General features: G+C 40.1%; 1 protein-coding gene across 3 annotated transcripts in view; it reads left to right on the top strand.

The window, feature by feature from the left end:
* The window catches only part of LOC139638363 (ATP-binding cassette sub-family G member 4-like), a 29,273-nt gene extending 16,647 nt beyond the window's left edge, over positions 1-12,626 (top strand). For all 3 annotated transcript variants that reach the window (XM_071512482.1, XM_071512484.1, XM_071512483.1), the window contains exons 3-15: positions 1,685-1,802; positions 2,727-2,859; positions 3,992-4,042; positions 4,559-4,704; positions 6,874-6,997; positions 7,220-7,334; positions 7,566-7,708; positions 7,823-7,921; positions 8,013-8,181; positions 8,566-8,666; positions 10,623-10,781; positions 10,947-11,065; positions 11,595-12,626. In XM_071512482.1, the coding sequence (XP_071368583.1) occupies positions 1,685-1,802; positions 2,727-2,859; positions 3,992-4,042; positions 4,559-4,704; positions 6,874-6,997; positions 7,220-7,334; positions 7,566-7,708; positions 7,823-7,921; positions 8,013-8,181; positions 8,566-8,666; positions 10,623-10,781; positions 10,947-11,065; positions 11,595-11,820 (1,703 nt within the window). In that variant the 3' untranslated portion in view covers positions 11,821-12,626. The remainder of the gene's footprint in view (positions 1-1,684; positions 1,803-2,726; positions 2,860-3,991; positions 4,043-4,558; positions 4,705-6,873; positions 6,998-7,219; positions 7,335-7,565; positions 7,709-7,822; positions 7,922-8,012; positions 8,182-8,565; positions 8,667-10,622; positions 10,782-10,946; positions 11,066-11,594) is intronic.
* Positions 12,627-15,535: the final 2,909 nt, after the last annotated feature.

Genomic DNA, 15,535 nt, shown 5'->3' with positions numbered 1-15,535 from the left:
CACACACAGCCACTGATGTGTCAGCTTTATGTCTGGGAGACAGACTCTGCATTTAATGAACTTTGTAGACAAGGCAGAACAGGTCAAGAAAGAATTACTGAGTAGGCACAAATTAGGACAAGGGGAGGCTATGGATTGGAAAATGTGAGCAGACATTATGCCAAAACTTATAGTCCCACTACAGACAATTAGAATCAGCCTAAGACCTTACCAGGTATTATAAGGTGCTCAGGAGGAGCACCATAAGATTTGTGTTTTTCCATTCATTTGTTTGATTGTAAAGCTTTTTGTAATGCACACTGCTTAGGAGAGTTACGGTCCACACTCTTTAGTCCATGCAGAGCCCTCAGAGCCCTGCATAGGGAAATACATTGTGCAAATGTACACCAGGCAGTATGGTACAAGTCAAACAAGCATAAACCAACTGGATGATATGAAGATATTTTGATATCGTGACATATATTTCTGCTGTCTAAATTGATGATGACAAGCAAATTTTACTTAAAAACTCTGATAAAATGAGGTGTGGTAGGAATATTATTTGTATAGTTCTGTTTGTTTGACATCACACCTAACATTACCATTCGGTTCAATGAGATTAATTAAGTTAATTAATTTGATTATTTAACGTGATTTTGCATACACATTTTGCGAACCATGTCGTGATATATATCGATATCGAGAAAAATCTTTATGAATATCATGATATTGATTTCAACCATATCGCCCAGCCCTAGTGGCTACAGTTAAATATTTTGTTCAGCGATTGTAGTTCCAACAACACAGTGCTGCCACAGCACTTTGGTGTTAACAGGTGGGATTATAAAGTCAGCGTAGTTTCACACAATCCAGTCATGCATACCCCCACCTCCAAGCACCTAGAAAAACGCGCACACACTTGTATTCTTATTTAGTGTCTGTTTACTTCGTAGAGCTCACTGCTTCATGGGAAGAAGCTCAGCTACATTTAGCTAGCAGCTGAGACTGAACAGTGAAGCTGGAAAGGCAGGGCTTGAGTTGGGTATTTGTGGTCGGGGCTTAGATCAGGCTATGCTGTAAAGGCAGTTTAAGCAGAAGCTGAAAAGAGAAGTGGCTCCTGTTCAAAAGAAAGGACCTCAGTTGGGGCCCAAAGTGTGGAAAGTTATCTCATAACTAAGATAGGAGCCTAAATTTACACATTTGTTTCCAACCATGCAGTGGACAAGAGGCTTTCCATGACTGCTTATAACTGCAGTATACAAACTTGTACCTTATAACTCCAATGGTATCGCTGCGTCGTGTTTACAATTAATTAAAAACTAAAAAACGCAATGTCTAAAATTTCAATTTGACATACATTTGACATTCAGTAATGTGTTAAAAATTTCCAGATAACACAATTGCCTCTAGGATTCAGGAAAACATTATTTAAATTGACAATAATAAAACGGCTCTGTGTGTGTGAACAGCCAAATGGAAAAAAAAACAAATGCATGAAGCTTATTTTTCCATCTGCAAGTCACACCTCAGGAATCTCTGAGCATATACACAAAATTGATTTCCTGAGACGGGAACAGAGAACAGAGGCAAAGGCTTGACCTAAGTTTTTTGTATAAGCTGGTCTACTTAGCATATAATGTGATCTTTCTTTGTTGGTGTCGGTCATATTGAAGTGGTCGGTTTCAGCTGTCTTCGTCTTTTCCAGGTTTCAAAGCCTTACTGAAGTGCCTGTCTGGGAGGTTCTGCAGCCGGGAGCTGATAGGAATCATGGGGCCCTCAGGGGCTGGGAAGTCCACCCTAATGAACATTCTGGCTGGATACAGGTAAGAGCCAAGTCTTCGCCCCCTCTGGAGTCATTTATGTGTTTAAATCTTTTTTTTATTGAGGAAGTAGTCGTAAATTACATTCAGTATTACAGATTTGTCCTCGCTTTAGAGTTAGAGACAGAACAAACAAAGAGAAAAGACGAGAAAAGAAAAAACGAAACAATAACAACTATCCCCTTAACCCACCCCCCTCCCACCTTCCCGGGACTATTTCTTCCAGCCATAATTTGACAGGTGGGACCTCTGCCTTTTCCCAAAACATTAAAATAAGTTTCTTTGCTATGATAAGTGCATAAGATAGCGGTTGCTGCTGACAGTTATTAAGCAGGGAAAACTGATCGGAGACTCCAAGCACCACCAGAAGAGGGTCAGGTTCCATTACTGTATGCAACATATCTGACAAAATTTGGAATACATTAGTCGAGTTAACTTAGGACAGAGAAGAGTGGCTTCTTCAGTATGGCATTTTCTGGAGTCATTTATACCTAAACTACATTTACATTTAGTTCACTAAGGCTGTGCATTATCTTTCTACACACATGAAATGACTAGCTAGATGGGACGGAGTTGAAAATATGTGTTGTAATTTGCTAAATAAAATCCAAGCAGCTCACACTGATGATAAAAGCAATAACTATTGATAGTCGGATTGTAAACACATTTCAAAGATGAACTCTTTAAAGTAAATTCTTAGCTTCTTTCAACTGTCCACACATTTTCTCCAGGTAATGTTAAAGTTAGTACACTCATGATATTGCCACTGTTATTAGTATTAGTATGAGTGTCCTGTTTGTGTCCTACAAGCTGAAGATTAACTAAAGCTACTTTTTGTAGTATTTGTCATGTGTGCAGCCTAGCCAGTTGAACTGGATGTGTGTGTGTGTGTGTGTGTGTGTGTGTGTGTGTGTCCTGCTCCCCTAGGGAAACAGGGATGAAGGGTCAGATCCTGGTGAATGGGAAGCCCAGGGACCTGAGGACCTTCAGGAAAATGTCCTGCTACATCATGCAGGATGACATGCTGCTGCCACACCTCACCGTACGGGAGGCCATGATGGTGAGCTCCAACTGACAGGCACATGGCACGTTTGATTGAGAGTGAAAATTAGTGAAATAACTGTATCTTATTCTGTCTGATTCTGGCTTCTTCGCTCTGTTTTCTCACAAAAACTAAAGCAGCGGTATATAAGCAATTGAAGTATAGGGAGCTAGTGATGAAAGGCTTGGTGTTCAGTGTGCCAAGGTGGTTCAAGAATGGACTCGTGACTTGGAGAAGACTGCCACCTGTTGATTACAGTGTATAGGTGCTGAACATCTGATATATTACATGATTAGATGTCTTAGATATCTTCAGTTAAACATATCTAAGACAAAAGACATGATAATTGATTTTAGAAGACATGCCCACACACATGAAGTCACATCCATTAAGGGTCAGACAGTGGAATGTGTGCAATTTTACAAATATCTTGGGACAATTATTGACTCAAAATTGAACTTTGAAGAAAATTGTGAAGCCGTGTGCAAAAAGGGGCACCAGCGTTTGTTTTGTTTGAGGAAACTGTCCTATTTCCACATCGATAAAACCATGCTGACCTTATTCTACCGTGCTTTTATTGAATCGATTTTTATCTTTTTCTTTGGTGTCATGGTTTGGAAACCTATCTTTAAAGAACAGAAACTCTCTGAATCAGATTGTGAGATGGTCTAGTAGGCTGGTTGGTGAGTCGCAGCTTAACCCAGCAGCGTCCCTGCACACCAGACAGTTACAGCGGATAACTGGCTCCATTTTAAATGGCGGCTCCCACCCTTTGAACAGTGAATTTCAGCTTCTTCCTTCTGGACGAAGGTTTATAGTCCCAAAGTGCAGAACTAACCGGTATAAAAATAGCTTTGTTCCAGCAGCCATCACTCAGATGAACAAGTCGTAGCAACATTGCACAGATGATATAGAAGCAATGTTTATTTATTTATTTATTTAATTATTTATTTTATCTTTTAGTTTTTGTGGTTTAGTGATGAGTTTTAGTGATTGGAACTTTGAGTACTTTTATTATGTTTGTCTACTGTTTGTGTTGTTTCTAAAATGTGTGTCAAGATGGATGACTCTCCACTGCAAACCAAATCTACCTACGGGTACAAATAAAGTAACCTGAACCTGATTACGACACATTTTCTCATTGCTTCAGGTTTCAGCCAACTTGAAGCTGAGTGAAACTATGGACGTGAAGAAAGAACTGGTGAGCTGAACATATATCTACTAGTTCAACATAATCTAATGGGGGATAAAAACAAAGAAAACAAAGCAATAATAATATTACCTCCTGCTTTTTGTGTCTCTGTGTATAATGCTTGCTTTATCTTTCACTCTCGCTCTCACTCTGTCTTCTCAGTAATTTGGGAGTTTAAAGGATTTGGACTATTTGAGGATTTTAGGATTATATAGTGCAGGATCAAAGGGTTGCAGAGAGTAAACTTGTTTTTGTGGATGTATTGCATGTGTTTAAAGGGGCAAAAAGTAAGATTTTTACTGTTCCATAGCACAAAATGAGCCCAGTATATCTGCAGGGGTTTGATAAGGTCTATATATCACATATCTATAGCAATGGCTCAACAATTACTTTCCCAGCTGCTGTCACCTACAGGTCACAAATTTGATTTTGTTTTTCGGCTATGGGAACAAATGTGAAATGTAAGAATGGCTTTTTAATTGCAAAATAACAGGCTATTAAAGCTCTCTCCCCCTCTCTCTCCAGGTGAATGAGATCCTGACCGCCCTGGGGCTCCATGAATGCGCTCACACTCGTACCAGCTCGCTGTCAGGCGGTCAGTGTAAACGGCTGGCCATCGCCCTTGAACTGGTCAACAACCCTCCAGTCATGTTCTTTGACGAGCCCACCAGGTGAGACACACACTAATGCAAATGCACTTTAAAGCAGATGTGTATTTCAGTTGTTGGTGTCAAACTGTGGAATTCTCTACAGAATGATTTAAAGGGTTGTATAAATATCTTTCAGTTCAAGAAAATGTATAAAGAAAGAATAATTAGACTACCGGTATATGGAGTTGTCAGGTAATGGGTTTCCTTAGTTGATGGTGAATTATTGTGTATAGCTTTTGATTCTTTTTTATTTCTCATGTTACTGTAAGTATTGGTTGTTAAGTAACTGACCATCTATTTCTATTGTTTATTTATGTTTTGAGTAAGGGGCAGGCAAAATAAGATTTTCTTCTCCCTGCTCCTTTTTGGTCATGGAATGTGTAAATTGAGTTGTGTTTTGATTGTGAATTGCTTTTTTTTTTTTCTGGAGCTGTGCATTACCATGAGCGGAACAAATAAATAAATAAATAAACGTCATGGTTGCAAAGAGCCTGTTGCTAGAGCCCATTTATCATAAGGGCCAACGTGTGTTGTGAGATGCCCTCTCTTCCTCTTGTATATAAATAATAGGGTGAGGAGGGTAGAGAATTTGGGAAAGAGGGAGGGAGTGAGGGAGAAAGAAAGGAAGGGAGGGGGTAAGGGCTGACGGATGAATGGATAAGGACAGTCTGGAGTGTTGATGTTGTTACAAACTAAATAAGAGGGAGGGGATAAAGGATTGAAGGGGAAAGGGGAGGTGTAAAATAGAGGGTAAGATAGATGGATGGATGGATGAGTCTTGCCAGACCAGTTGTTGCTATTTTTATCCAAAAACACGAAGAGAATCAGCGGAAGATAAGGAGAGCAAGAGGGAGGTTGGAGAGAAGAGAGGGAAAGAGAGAGATGGATGGAGAGAGAGGGTTGGATGAGGCAGGGGTGAGGGATAGAGAGAGAGAGAGGGAGAGAGAGAGAGAGGAGGGATGAATGGAGAGAGTATTGTGTGAGGGACAGGGTTAGGGTTAGGGTTAGGCACACCACTGTTGTAAAGAGCTGTTATTGGAGCATTTGTTGAACTTTCTGTTAGCTTGAACAAGTCTGCCCACTCTCCTCTAACATCTCTCATTACGTAGCAGGGTGTTTTCAGCCACAGAACTGCCGCTCACTGGATGTTTTTTGGTTTATCGCACCATTCTCTGTAAACTCTAAAGACTGTAGAGTGTGAAAATCCCAGGAGGGCAGCTGTTTCTGAGACGCTGAACCGCCACATCTGGCACCAGCAATTACACCACGCATCTTGCCAATTTGTTTGGTCGAACAAAAAAATAAACCATTTCACCATATCGGCATGCTTTATTGAGTTGCTGCCACATGATTCGCTGTTTGGAGGAGCAGGTTATTTGTGTTACACAAGCAGGTATAACTAATAAAGTGGCAGGGGAGTTTATATACCAAATTTTATGACAATTGGACCAACCGTTGTAAAGCTATATCCATTTCCCCTACTTAACTGTACACTTTGTCAAGTTCACCAGTTAATGGTGGCCATGTTATCTATCCGGTCCGGCTTATTTATATAAAAATTTGTGTGTCTAGGTCTATTTGAGTTGCACATTTGATTGAGTTGATAGATCAAAAATTGACACAGCCTGATTGAAAGCCTGTTTTTCAAAATAGTCAAAATGGCAGATTTGGGTGGTCCCATGGGAAAACTGGCACATCCGACTGCATATTCATAACAGGTCTTGTGTCAATCAGACTTTTGGTGTGGGAGGTATGACCTTTTAAATATGTTTATTTATAGTGGTACCATCTGGCCAACATGGGTGGTTGGTTGCTCTGGGAATGTGAACAGTAATGGAGAAGAATAAACAAACAAGGAAACAAAGAAAGAAAGAATCTGAACAATACAATGGGGTTCCAGCAGCTTCGCTGATTGAACCATTAATAATGAGAACATATTCCTGCATACTTGAGTGAAACTAGTGGTAGTATTAATCTATTATACAACAAATTTTCAATCTAACAAACTGCATCATGTCCATCATATCAGAGGTGGAGGACACTGACTGGCAGATATCCGACTTTTAACAAAAGCACAGCCTGATATATCAGCAAACCGATATATCCCATCTCCTCTATGAACTTACTTACCAGCAGCTAAGTCATTTTTTCCATCTACTCTTTCCCCCTCCTCAATGCCTCCTCCTGCAGTGGTTTGGACAGTGCGTCATGCTACCAGGTCGTCTCCCTGATGCGTTCTCTGGCGCTGGGGGGACGAACCATCATCTGCACCATCCACCAACCCAGTGCCAAGCTCTTTGAGATGTTTGACAAGGTAGACACCTGCCCGTTTACTGTCAATACATGGAGAAATGAATGCATGGATGGGTAGAACGATGGATAAGACAAATTTCATTTTATTTTGAGAAGGTTTCAGTGGCATTTGCATTGGCTTTTTAAAGAAAGAACACCAATTTTTTTTCAGTATCAAAGGGAAATGTTTTGAAGGGCTGAGCCGTCATTTACTTCTAATAATAATAATCCTGTCTTCCCACAGCTCTACATTCTGAGCCAGGGTCAGTGTATCTACAAAGGCACAGTCCCTTACCTCATCCCCTACCTGAAAACTCTGGGCCTTTACTGTCCTACCTACCACAACCCTGCAGACTTCAGTATGTTCACTTAAGATCTATACTTGTTTCTGTCACACTCTAACAATATACACCGTGTAAGCTGTTGTGTAAGTTACAGAGCTTCAGGCAACTTATTTGAAGTCTAATTCATTACAGTAAGGTTCTGCTGAAACATCTCTCTCTCTCTCTCTCTCTCTCTCTCTCTCTCTCTCTCTCTCTCTCTCTCTCTCTCTCTCCCTCTCCCTCTCTCTGGTTTCGTCTCTGGTTCAGTCATTGAGGTGGCATCGGGAGAGTATGGAGACTTAAACCCTGTGTTGTTTGAGGCGGTGCAAGGTGGACTGTGTGCCGTAGAGGAGAAGAAGAGCCAGTGTGATAAGAAAGGCCCATCAGTCTGTGCAACAAAGTGCCCTAAGGTGGGTACTGGATGAGGTGCTGGTGTACTGTAGTATGTTGTACTGTGCTACACTATTGAGAGATTGGCAGAGGTGAGATTCATTTTTCATTGACATGAATTTTAATTTTCCCAGGACTCCGGACACATAGAGAGCCATACTTTTGCCACAAGCACACTGACACAGTTCTGCATCCTCTTCAAGAGAACGTTCATAACTATATGTCGAGACCAGGTGGGTGACTGCCAGAAAACTATCAGACAAATATTATACATGTTCACTGGTTGCGAACCCATGTAATCCTGTGCTATCTTTCCATTTCCAGGTGTTGACCCACCTCAGACTGATGTCCCACATCTCCATAGGCGTGTTAATAGGCTTGCTCTACCTGAACATTGGCAACGATGCCAGCAAGGTCTTCAACAACACAGGATTCCTCTTCTTCTCTATGCTCTTCCTCATGTTTGGAGCGCTCATGCCTACCGTCTTAACCTGTGAGTATGATCAAACTATAGAGACAGAGGGAAGGAGAGTAAGAACTGCATGATAAACCCTCTATTCACTGTGTACCTACAATCAACTTTAACCCATTTCCTTATAGTGCTCATCAGTCCTAAGTGTCTTGGTTTGTTAAGTTGGTTCTAGGGTAAATTTTCAATAGACATGATACAGTATTTGCGAGATCTGATAGGTCTTGGAAAGTAAGATTTGGTTCATTGTCTAATGAAAGCTTATTGAATTTTCTGTCTACTGTTGAAACAGTTAAGCCAGTCAAATAGATGATCTCAGGTCAGATTTCTACATCGCATATACTGCATATAGATAATGAGAATTTGATGAATGTGTTCGGTAAGACATCTTTATGTACCTTCTGTTAGTTCCTCTGGAGATGTCTGTGTTCCTGAGGGAACATCTGAACTACTGGTACAGCCTGAAGGCCTACTACCTGGCCAAGACCATGGCCGATATTCCATTCCAGGTGAGTGGATGGTTTGTGAATGTTGGGAGTGAGATGAGTGAGGATCCGAGTGCCGAGAAGCTAGTGACACAAAATAAAATCCAACTAGACAGTAAACCAGTGCAGCCTAGTGGTATTCAAATGTACTACCCTGCTGTTGCAATGGATTACACATTGCCTGTGTTTCTGCAACATTTGGCTTCAGTCAATACTGTCAATGAGAATTAGTTCTGAGATAAAGAGGTAGTTCACACAAATTTTGATATTTCTTTCCAGGAAAAGCCTAGGAAAGCCTCCTAACATTGTTGAGGGTCGGGCCAGAGCAAAACTATAGTTTTTCTATACCATAAATGTACACTGTGGTGTTATTACACTGACCATTTAACTGTGGATGTTGTTAACTGTTTATAACAAGTGAATGTGTGGATGTAAACTGTTGTTTTGTGCTGACCTTGTAAATTGAATTTCCCTGAGGACAATAAATGGTATATTGTATCTTGTCATATCATATATTGTGCCATATAGTATCATATCATATCTTTTCATCGTGTTATATCTACTGTATCATATCGTATTTACATACCATGTGACACGGACGCTAATAAATAAAAACAATGGTTATTATTATTTGCCTTAAAGGAACAGTTCACCCCAAAATGAAAGCTCTGTCATTATCTACTTATCCCATGTCAGTCAAAACTCTCATTGAAATTCATTCAACACACGGCAAGTTAGCGTATACAATTGAAGAATTGATGAACAATCGAAGTGAATGAGGCCTAGTTGTTTTAGTACCAAAAAGGGCATAAAATGAGAACAAATTCTCAGCTCACAGCTCATGTAGCATGATCCAAGCGTTTTGTAGCCAAATGATTGCACTCCAAAAAGCATATATTTTGCACTGTATCTCCTATATTTAGCTCACTGACATTTCCTTCTGTTTGAAAGCGTAAACAGGTGTTTGCACCCCACAGTGCTTTGCAAAAATGCTTGTTTGGCTACAAAACACTTAGTTTACGCTAGACGAGCTGTTTAGAGCAGTGCTTCCCAACCTTTTTCCTTAAGGGACCCCTGTTCTATCACTGAGTAAGCAGACAACCCCTGACGAAGTGACATATTTTATGGATATTTCTTATTATATTCAATGCATAACAATAACAGCACAGAACATCTGATAACTGTCAAATTAACCCAAATAGTGAACGCAATAACTGCAGGAAGTTTGTGTAAAACGAGCAATTTGGATGAATATTGAGCAGATAATGTGAATATTGCATCAGAGATTCGTTTTCCTGATATTTTTAGGAACGTTTTATAGAATTCTCTGTATTATTTATTTTTAACTGTCATACATACTTATTATGCTTATTTCGGACAAATTCAGTGTTTTCTTCTTCCTGACACTCGACCGTTGTTCTATTAGCTCTTTGGTTGTTTTAATTGTGAACTTTTCTAATGCAGGACGAGGCTGTTTAGCAGAGAGTGAATATAGCTTGTCTTCATGTCTTCACCGCGCCCTTATCCTCGTTTGTATCTTTAAAAAACATCTAAACTTTAAAAATAACAACTACATTTAGTTATTTTCTTCACAGAAATTAATGAAATGCTGAAATATACTATATATATATTTTTTTTTAAGTTTTCTTACACCCCTTAAAACCAAGAAGGCCTTGCGACCCCCATTGAAGCTTTGGCGACCCCTAGTGGGGGTCGGGACCCCCAGGTTGGGAACCAGTGGTTTAGAGAAACCTGATGGTCATTGTATGCCCTTTTTGGAACCCGAAACAACTAGGCCCCATTGACTTCAACTGTTTGTGAGTAGACTGAGATAGAACATTTGCTGTGTGTTTGGTTGTTGTACAAACTTCAGTGGAGTTTCCTCTGACATGTGGGTGAGTAGATAGTGGCAGGATTTTCATTTTGGGGTGAACTATTCCTTTCATAAATAAAAGTTAATAAAGGTGTTGTTTATTTTAGGTGATCTGCCCCATCATGTACTGCAGCATAGTGTACTGGATGACAGAGCAGCCTCCTGAGGCCAGCCGCTACCTGCTCTTCATAGCCCTGTCCATCTGTACTGCCCTGGTAGCCCAGTCCCTAGGCCTACTAGTTGGGGCTGCCTCCACCTCGCTACAGGTACCGGACCTATGGGACTTTTTGCATCTCTGTGCGACTATTTTACCTTCTTTCCATTGTACAAACCTACCATACATCTATCCACCCATGTCCTTTCTAGCATTCCCTAATATCGCACGCACTGGTTCGTGTCATGCCAAATATTTTCTCTGCATCTGTCCACAGGTCGCTACATTTGTTGGACCTGTCACAGCTATCCCGGTGCTCCTCTTCTCTGGATTCTTCGTCAACTTTGACACCATCCCTAAGTACCTTCAGTGGAGCTCTTATGTGTCTTATGTCAGGTGTGTACTGGAAGGATTCTTAAACTTCTTCCAGAAGTGTAGGAATCATGTAATCATGTATTTCCGGCATTTCATCCTTGCTAGTATGTATATCCTTATTAGTGGAAAGTTCTTAGAGTCAGGTATGTAGGAGATACTCAGGATATCCCCATTTTCTGAAGCAGAGCTTGCCCAGCTTTTTCAGCGTAGATTAATGGTAGACACTATAGCAAATATTATCAGATCAGTTTACGTTCTATGATATCTAGAGCCATGAATATACAATATGACCAAATATATATTTATATGTTTGCATTAGGGATGGGACCAATTTCACAAGCTCTCCATCCAAATTCTAGTATTTGCACTTTGGAATAACATTAATAAATTGTTGTTTACATTCTAGCAAGGCAATGCCATTGCTAGAAATTTGTGGCTCAGAAATTAACAAAATTCTGCAGAGTACTAGTTTGTCTTGAACTTTTATTACATCATAGTGTGGTGGTATCGAATTGTGAACCTTGTATCGTACCTTGTGTCTCTACCCCAGGTATGGCTTTGAAGGAGTGATCCTGTCCATCTACGGGATGAACCGTTCAGAGCTGGAGTGTCCGGGTAAGGTGTGTAAGTTCCAGCAGCCCGAGGAGGTTCTCCAGTTATTGGATGTGGAGGATGCCAAGCTCTACATGGATTTCATCGTCCTGGGCATTTTCTTCCTCATCTTTCGACTGGCCACCTACCTCGTCCTCCGCTACAAGGTCAAGTCTGAGCGATAGGTTTTTGCTTGGCTTGGCTCCCAGAACTCAAGGACCCTCCCTACCTTCATTCCTGGCCTGGTCTCTGTCATGCGCACAGAAAAACAACCTCTCTGATGTGGGAATCGGTTCCGTTTCATTTTGTACATTGCTGCTACTAAGAGAACAGAACATGAACTCCGATCTGCTCCGCTGCCAAGGACCGTGGTGAGTAACGGTGAAGAGCAGTGAAGAGCCATCTCATAACTCCACATATACCTGCTTTACCTCAGACATCTGGACTCCAAATGAAGCATCCCGCGCAAAAGGCAGACCAGCAGTGAGGAGGGCACCGCAGAAGACGAGACTGGGCCATGTTCAGTAGCATATACTGTACGTTTCACAATACTGGAAGATAGAAATGTCGGATGCGATACAGTTCTCCATTCCAGAGTGGGCACGCATGTTTATTCTACACTGTACGCTGCCGCTCGATCTTGAACGTTGGCTTGTGTTATAGCTCTGGTCCGAGGAACTGACCCCTTGAGAGAAGCAAATACAAACAGAGAATGTTTACATTGTCTTTATTAGCCAAGAAAAACCTGAGGACAACTGTTGCACTGGAGAGAGAGTGTGTTGTGTCTGAAAGACTGAAAATGGATGACCATACTTCAGTGATAATCATGGGATCATTACACCTGTACACTGGATGAAAGCTGTTTCTTTGAGCTAGTTGTCAGTGTTTGTTCAATGTTTTCGTCAAGGTATGACTGAACTAGGGTGACAATTAGGAGCTTAAAGGAGTAGTTCACCCAAAAATGAAAATTCTGTCATCATCTACTCACCCTCATGCCAGTTGAAACACAGGTGAAGTTTGTCCATATAACACACAGGGAGGTTGCCAGCACAACTCCATATCAGCCTTCTCCAAAACAACTGAAGTCAGTGGGGACCAGTTCTTCAGAGTTCCAAAAAGACCTACAGTATATTTACACCATCATTTAGTCCAAATCTTAACTACAGCTGATTGATTTGCAACAAATAATGGTGTATAGGTCTTTCTATTCACAGTGTGATTGTTTGGCTGTTTTTGTTTTGGAGCTCTAAAGAACAGGTCCCCATTGACTTCAGTTGCTTTGGAGAAGGCTGCTACCAAGTTGTGCTGGCAACCTCCCTGTGTGTTAATGGACTAACAAATTTCACCTGTGTTTCATTTGGCATGAGGGTGAGTAGATGATGACAGAATTTTTATTTTTGGGTGAACTATTCCTTCAAAAGCATTTATTTGCTGTTTATTAAAATCAAATCTTTCCTGTAGCCAGATTGTTTTTTTTAACATGTTGATACTTGTAAAGTAAGCTTTCTCTTGATTACCCTTAGAAATTATGTATTTTTTCTACTTCCATAATCAAATCCTAAATCCTTTTAAAAATCTTAGTTGAAATGAATATCTTTTAATCTTAATAATTTTATACTGTCTTTACATCCTGTATTATCTATGGTAATGTATGCATATGTCATTATATTAGTCTATTTAAGGCAACATAGATGAATTATTGTATCATCATGCTTTTTTGTCCAAACCATGTCCAGCACTGCCATATAAGACACCTGATGTTTTTGTGTATGTTATCATTCAGAGATAGAATATTCAACATGCATCATGTTAATCACAACATGTTCATTCAGTCAGGTTTGTCTTATGTTTTGCTTGAATTACATGTCGTAATTTTATGCATCTGGACTGCACATTATAGGGATACTCAGCTCTTGGAGAACAACCAAAGAGAACTAAGTGTAACTAGAAATATGTTCACATTTCATTTGCAATGTTTTGACATGTTTTGTCTACCTGAATAATTTATCTGGGATATCATGACCATGGATGTTCACTCATTCTCTGTTGAAACCTATGATTTGGCCATCTCACAGCCAAACTCCACTGTACAGCAATGCAAGTGTCTGCTATTCCAATAAAGACTTATGACCTTATTAAACTTATGAAACATTTTCATCCGTGTATTATTGTTTAGTGGAAACATTGTGCATTCCAATAGGCTTTGCTATTTACAATTGAGTCTACACACACTTTCAAATCTAGGTCATATTGACTTGTGGCCTGAAACGACCCATTAAATCAAACAATCTTGCACTTTCATTTGGAAAGGCCCAGTTGAAGATGAATTTGAAGAGAAACACAGCACATTAAACCTGCTCTACTCTCGCTTAATGATTCTATTGGGATCATCAGACATGACATAGTGGCCTTTCTGACTTTGCAAACATTTGAGAAACTGATGCAGCAAATATGACTCCCTGTTCAGCATGTAATTTCTTTCATTTGAAAAAGGTGAAGGTCTACTGTCTACTCTTTTGAATGAACTGTTTTATATGCAAACTGTACAGATTGGTTGTAATAATATATAATTTGGATGAAAATGACTTTGGCCCCTGTTATGTTCATTTCAAATCCACAAGGGGAAGTTAAAGGGTTCACTTTATGAATATTGTTCAATATTTTGAACATTCATCATTAATAACTTTGATGTTTTGCAGGACATCCATTGTTCAAAAATCTCAAACTTGAATATCAATGTGAGACCAGGAGTGGGTGGAGAGATTCACCTGTCAGTGCACAGAGGAGGAGTTTAGAGAAGGGGAGGTTATATATAGGTTCAAAGTGTCCCCTTCTACTCTGGTCTAAAAAATTACACCAATTGACCTAATGGTGGCGCTATAACAGCCCTCTTTACGTTTTGGTCCATAACTTTTGAACCGTGGCGTGTAGAATCAAAATGTTTTCAACTTTTTTCCCGGGATTCCTTGGGTCATTACGCATCTAACCATATAGGCCACTCCCATTTCCACCTAACTATATTTTCCGCCATTTTTAATTTTTTCCACAACTGTTTTTTCGCTCCTCCTCCTACGTATTTTGTCCAATCTTCACCAAATTTGATACACAGCATATCTGGACTGTCCTGCACAAATGTGCCGATTTGTTTTTTTGATATTCCGTACCGTTTTGATGTTATTGGCTTCCAAATTTGGTCAAATATTCTGGGTGGGGCCTATGTTTTAAAAATTGGTATAACTCATGAACGCATTATGCTATCCCATCCAAATTTGGTACAATTGTGCATATATCACGTCTCAGCCAACCAGTAAAATTTCGTGTCATTTCGCCAATTGGGGGTGCTACAGCAACCTGTTACATTTTAAATGATCGTAACTCGGTGACTGTAAATCGTCGAAACACAATTCCTTTTTCCTTGGATTCTCTTTGTTCCCTAGCACCCTAGCAACCACTAGTGACACCCTAGCAACCACCTAGCAAAACCCTAGCAATTACCTAGAAACACCCTAGCGACCACTGGCGAAACCCTACCCGCAACTTAGCAGCACTCTAGCAAAGACCAGTTCAAAGTGACTGTTGCTTGGACGGCAAGCACACTTTAAATTTTCTTCAGAAAATGTAGCCTTTTCTAGTTTGTTTGTTCAAATCCTTTGTCTGAGACCATGCAGCGACACCAATCATGATGTATTGTTTTGGAGCTGTTTGATATACTTACCTGTGAGATAAAGCTGAATCCTGTAAGTAAGGCAAACTGTCTAAATTTAAAGGAGAAGTGGTAGTGTATTTGCTATCCTGTATTTACTTATGTTTTCTATAAATAGGATCCTGATGAAGGCTTGAAAGATTCCTTCTTAACCTTAGTGGATGCATTAATAATGTAAGCTAACTTATGTACTTTTG

This window comes from Centroberyx affinis, unplaced genomic scaffold (assembly GCF_046629955.1).
Source record: "Centroberyx affinis isolate AG114_WGS23_722 - 3 ecotype Tasmania unplaced genomic scaffold, CSIRO-AGI_Caff_v1 ptg006309l_1, whole genome shotgun sequence".
NCBI classification, from domain to species: domain Eukaryota; kingdom Metazoa; phylum Chordata; class Actinopteri; order Beryciformes; family Berycidae; genus Centroberyx; species Centroberyx affinis.
This window is presented reverse-complemented; position numbering and strand designations above follow the sequence as displayed.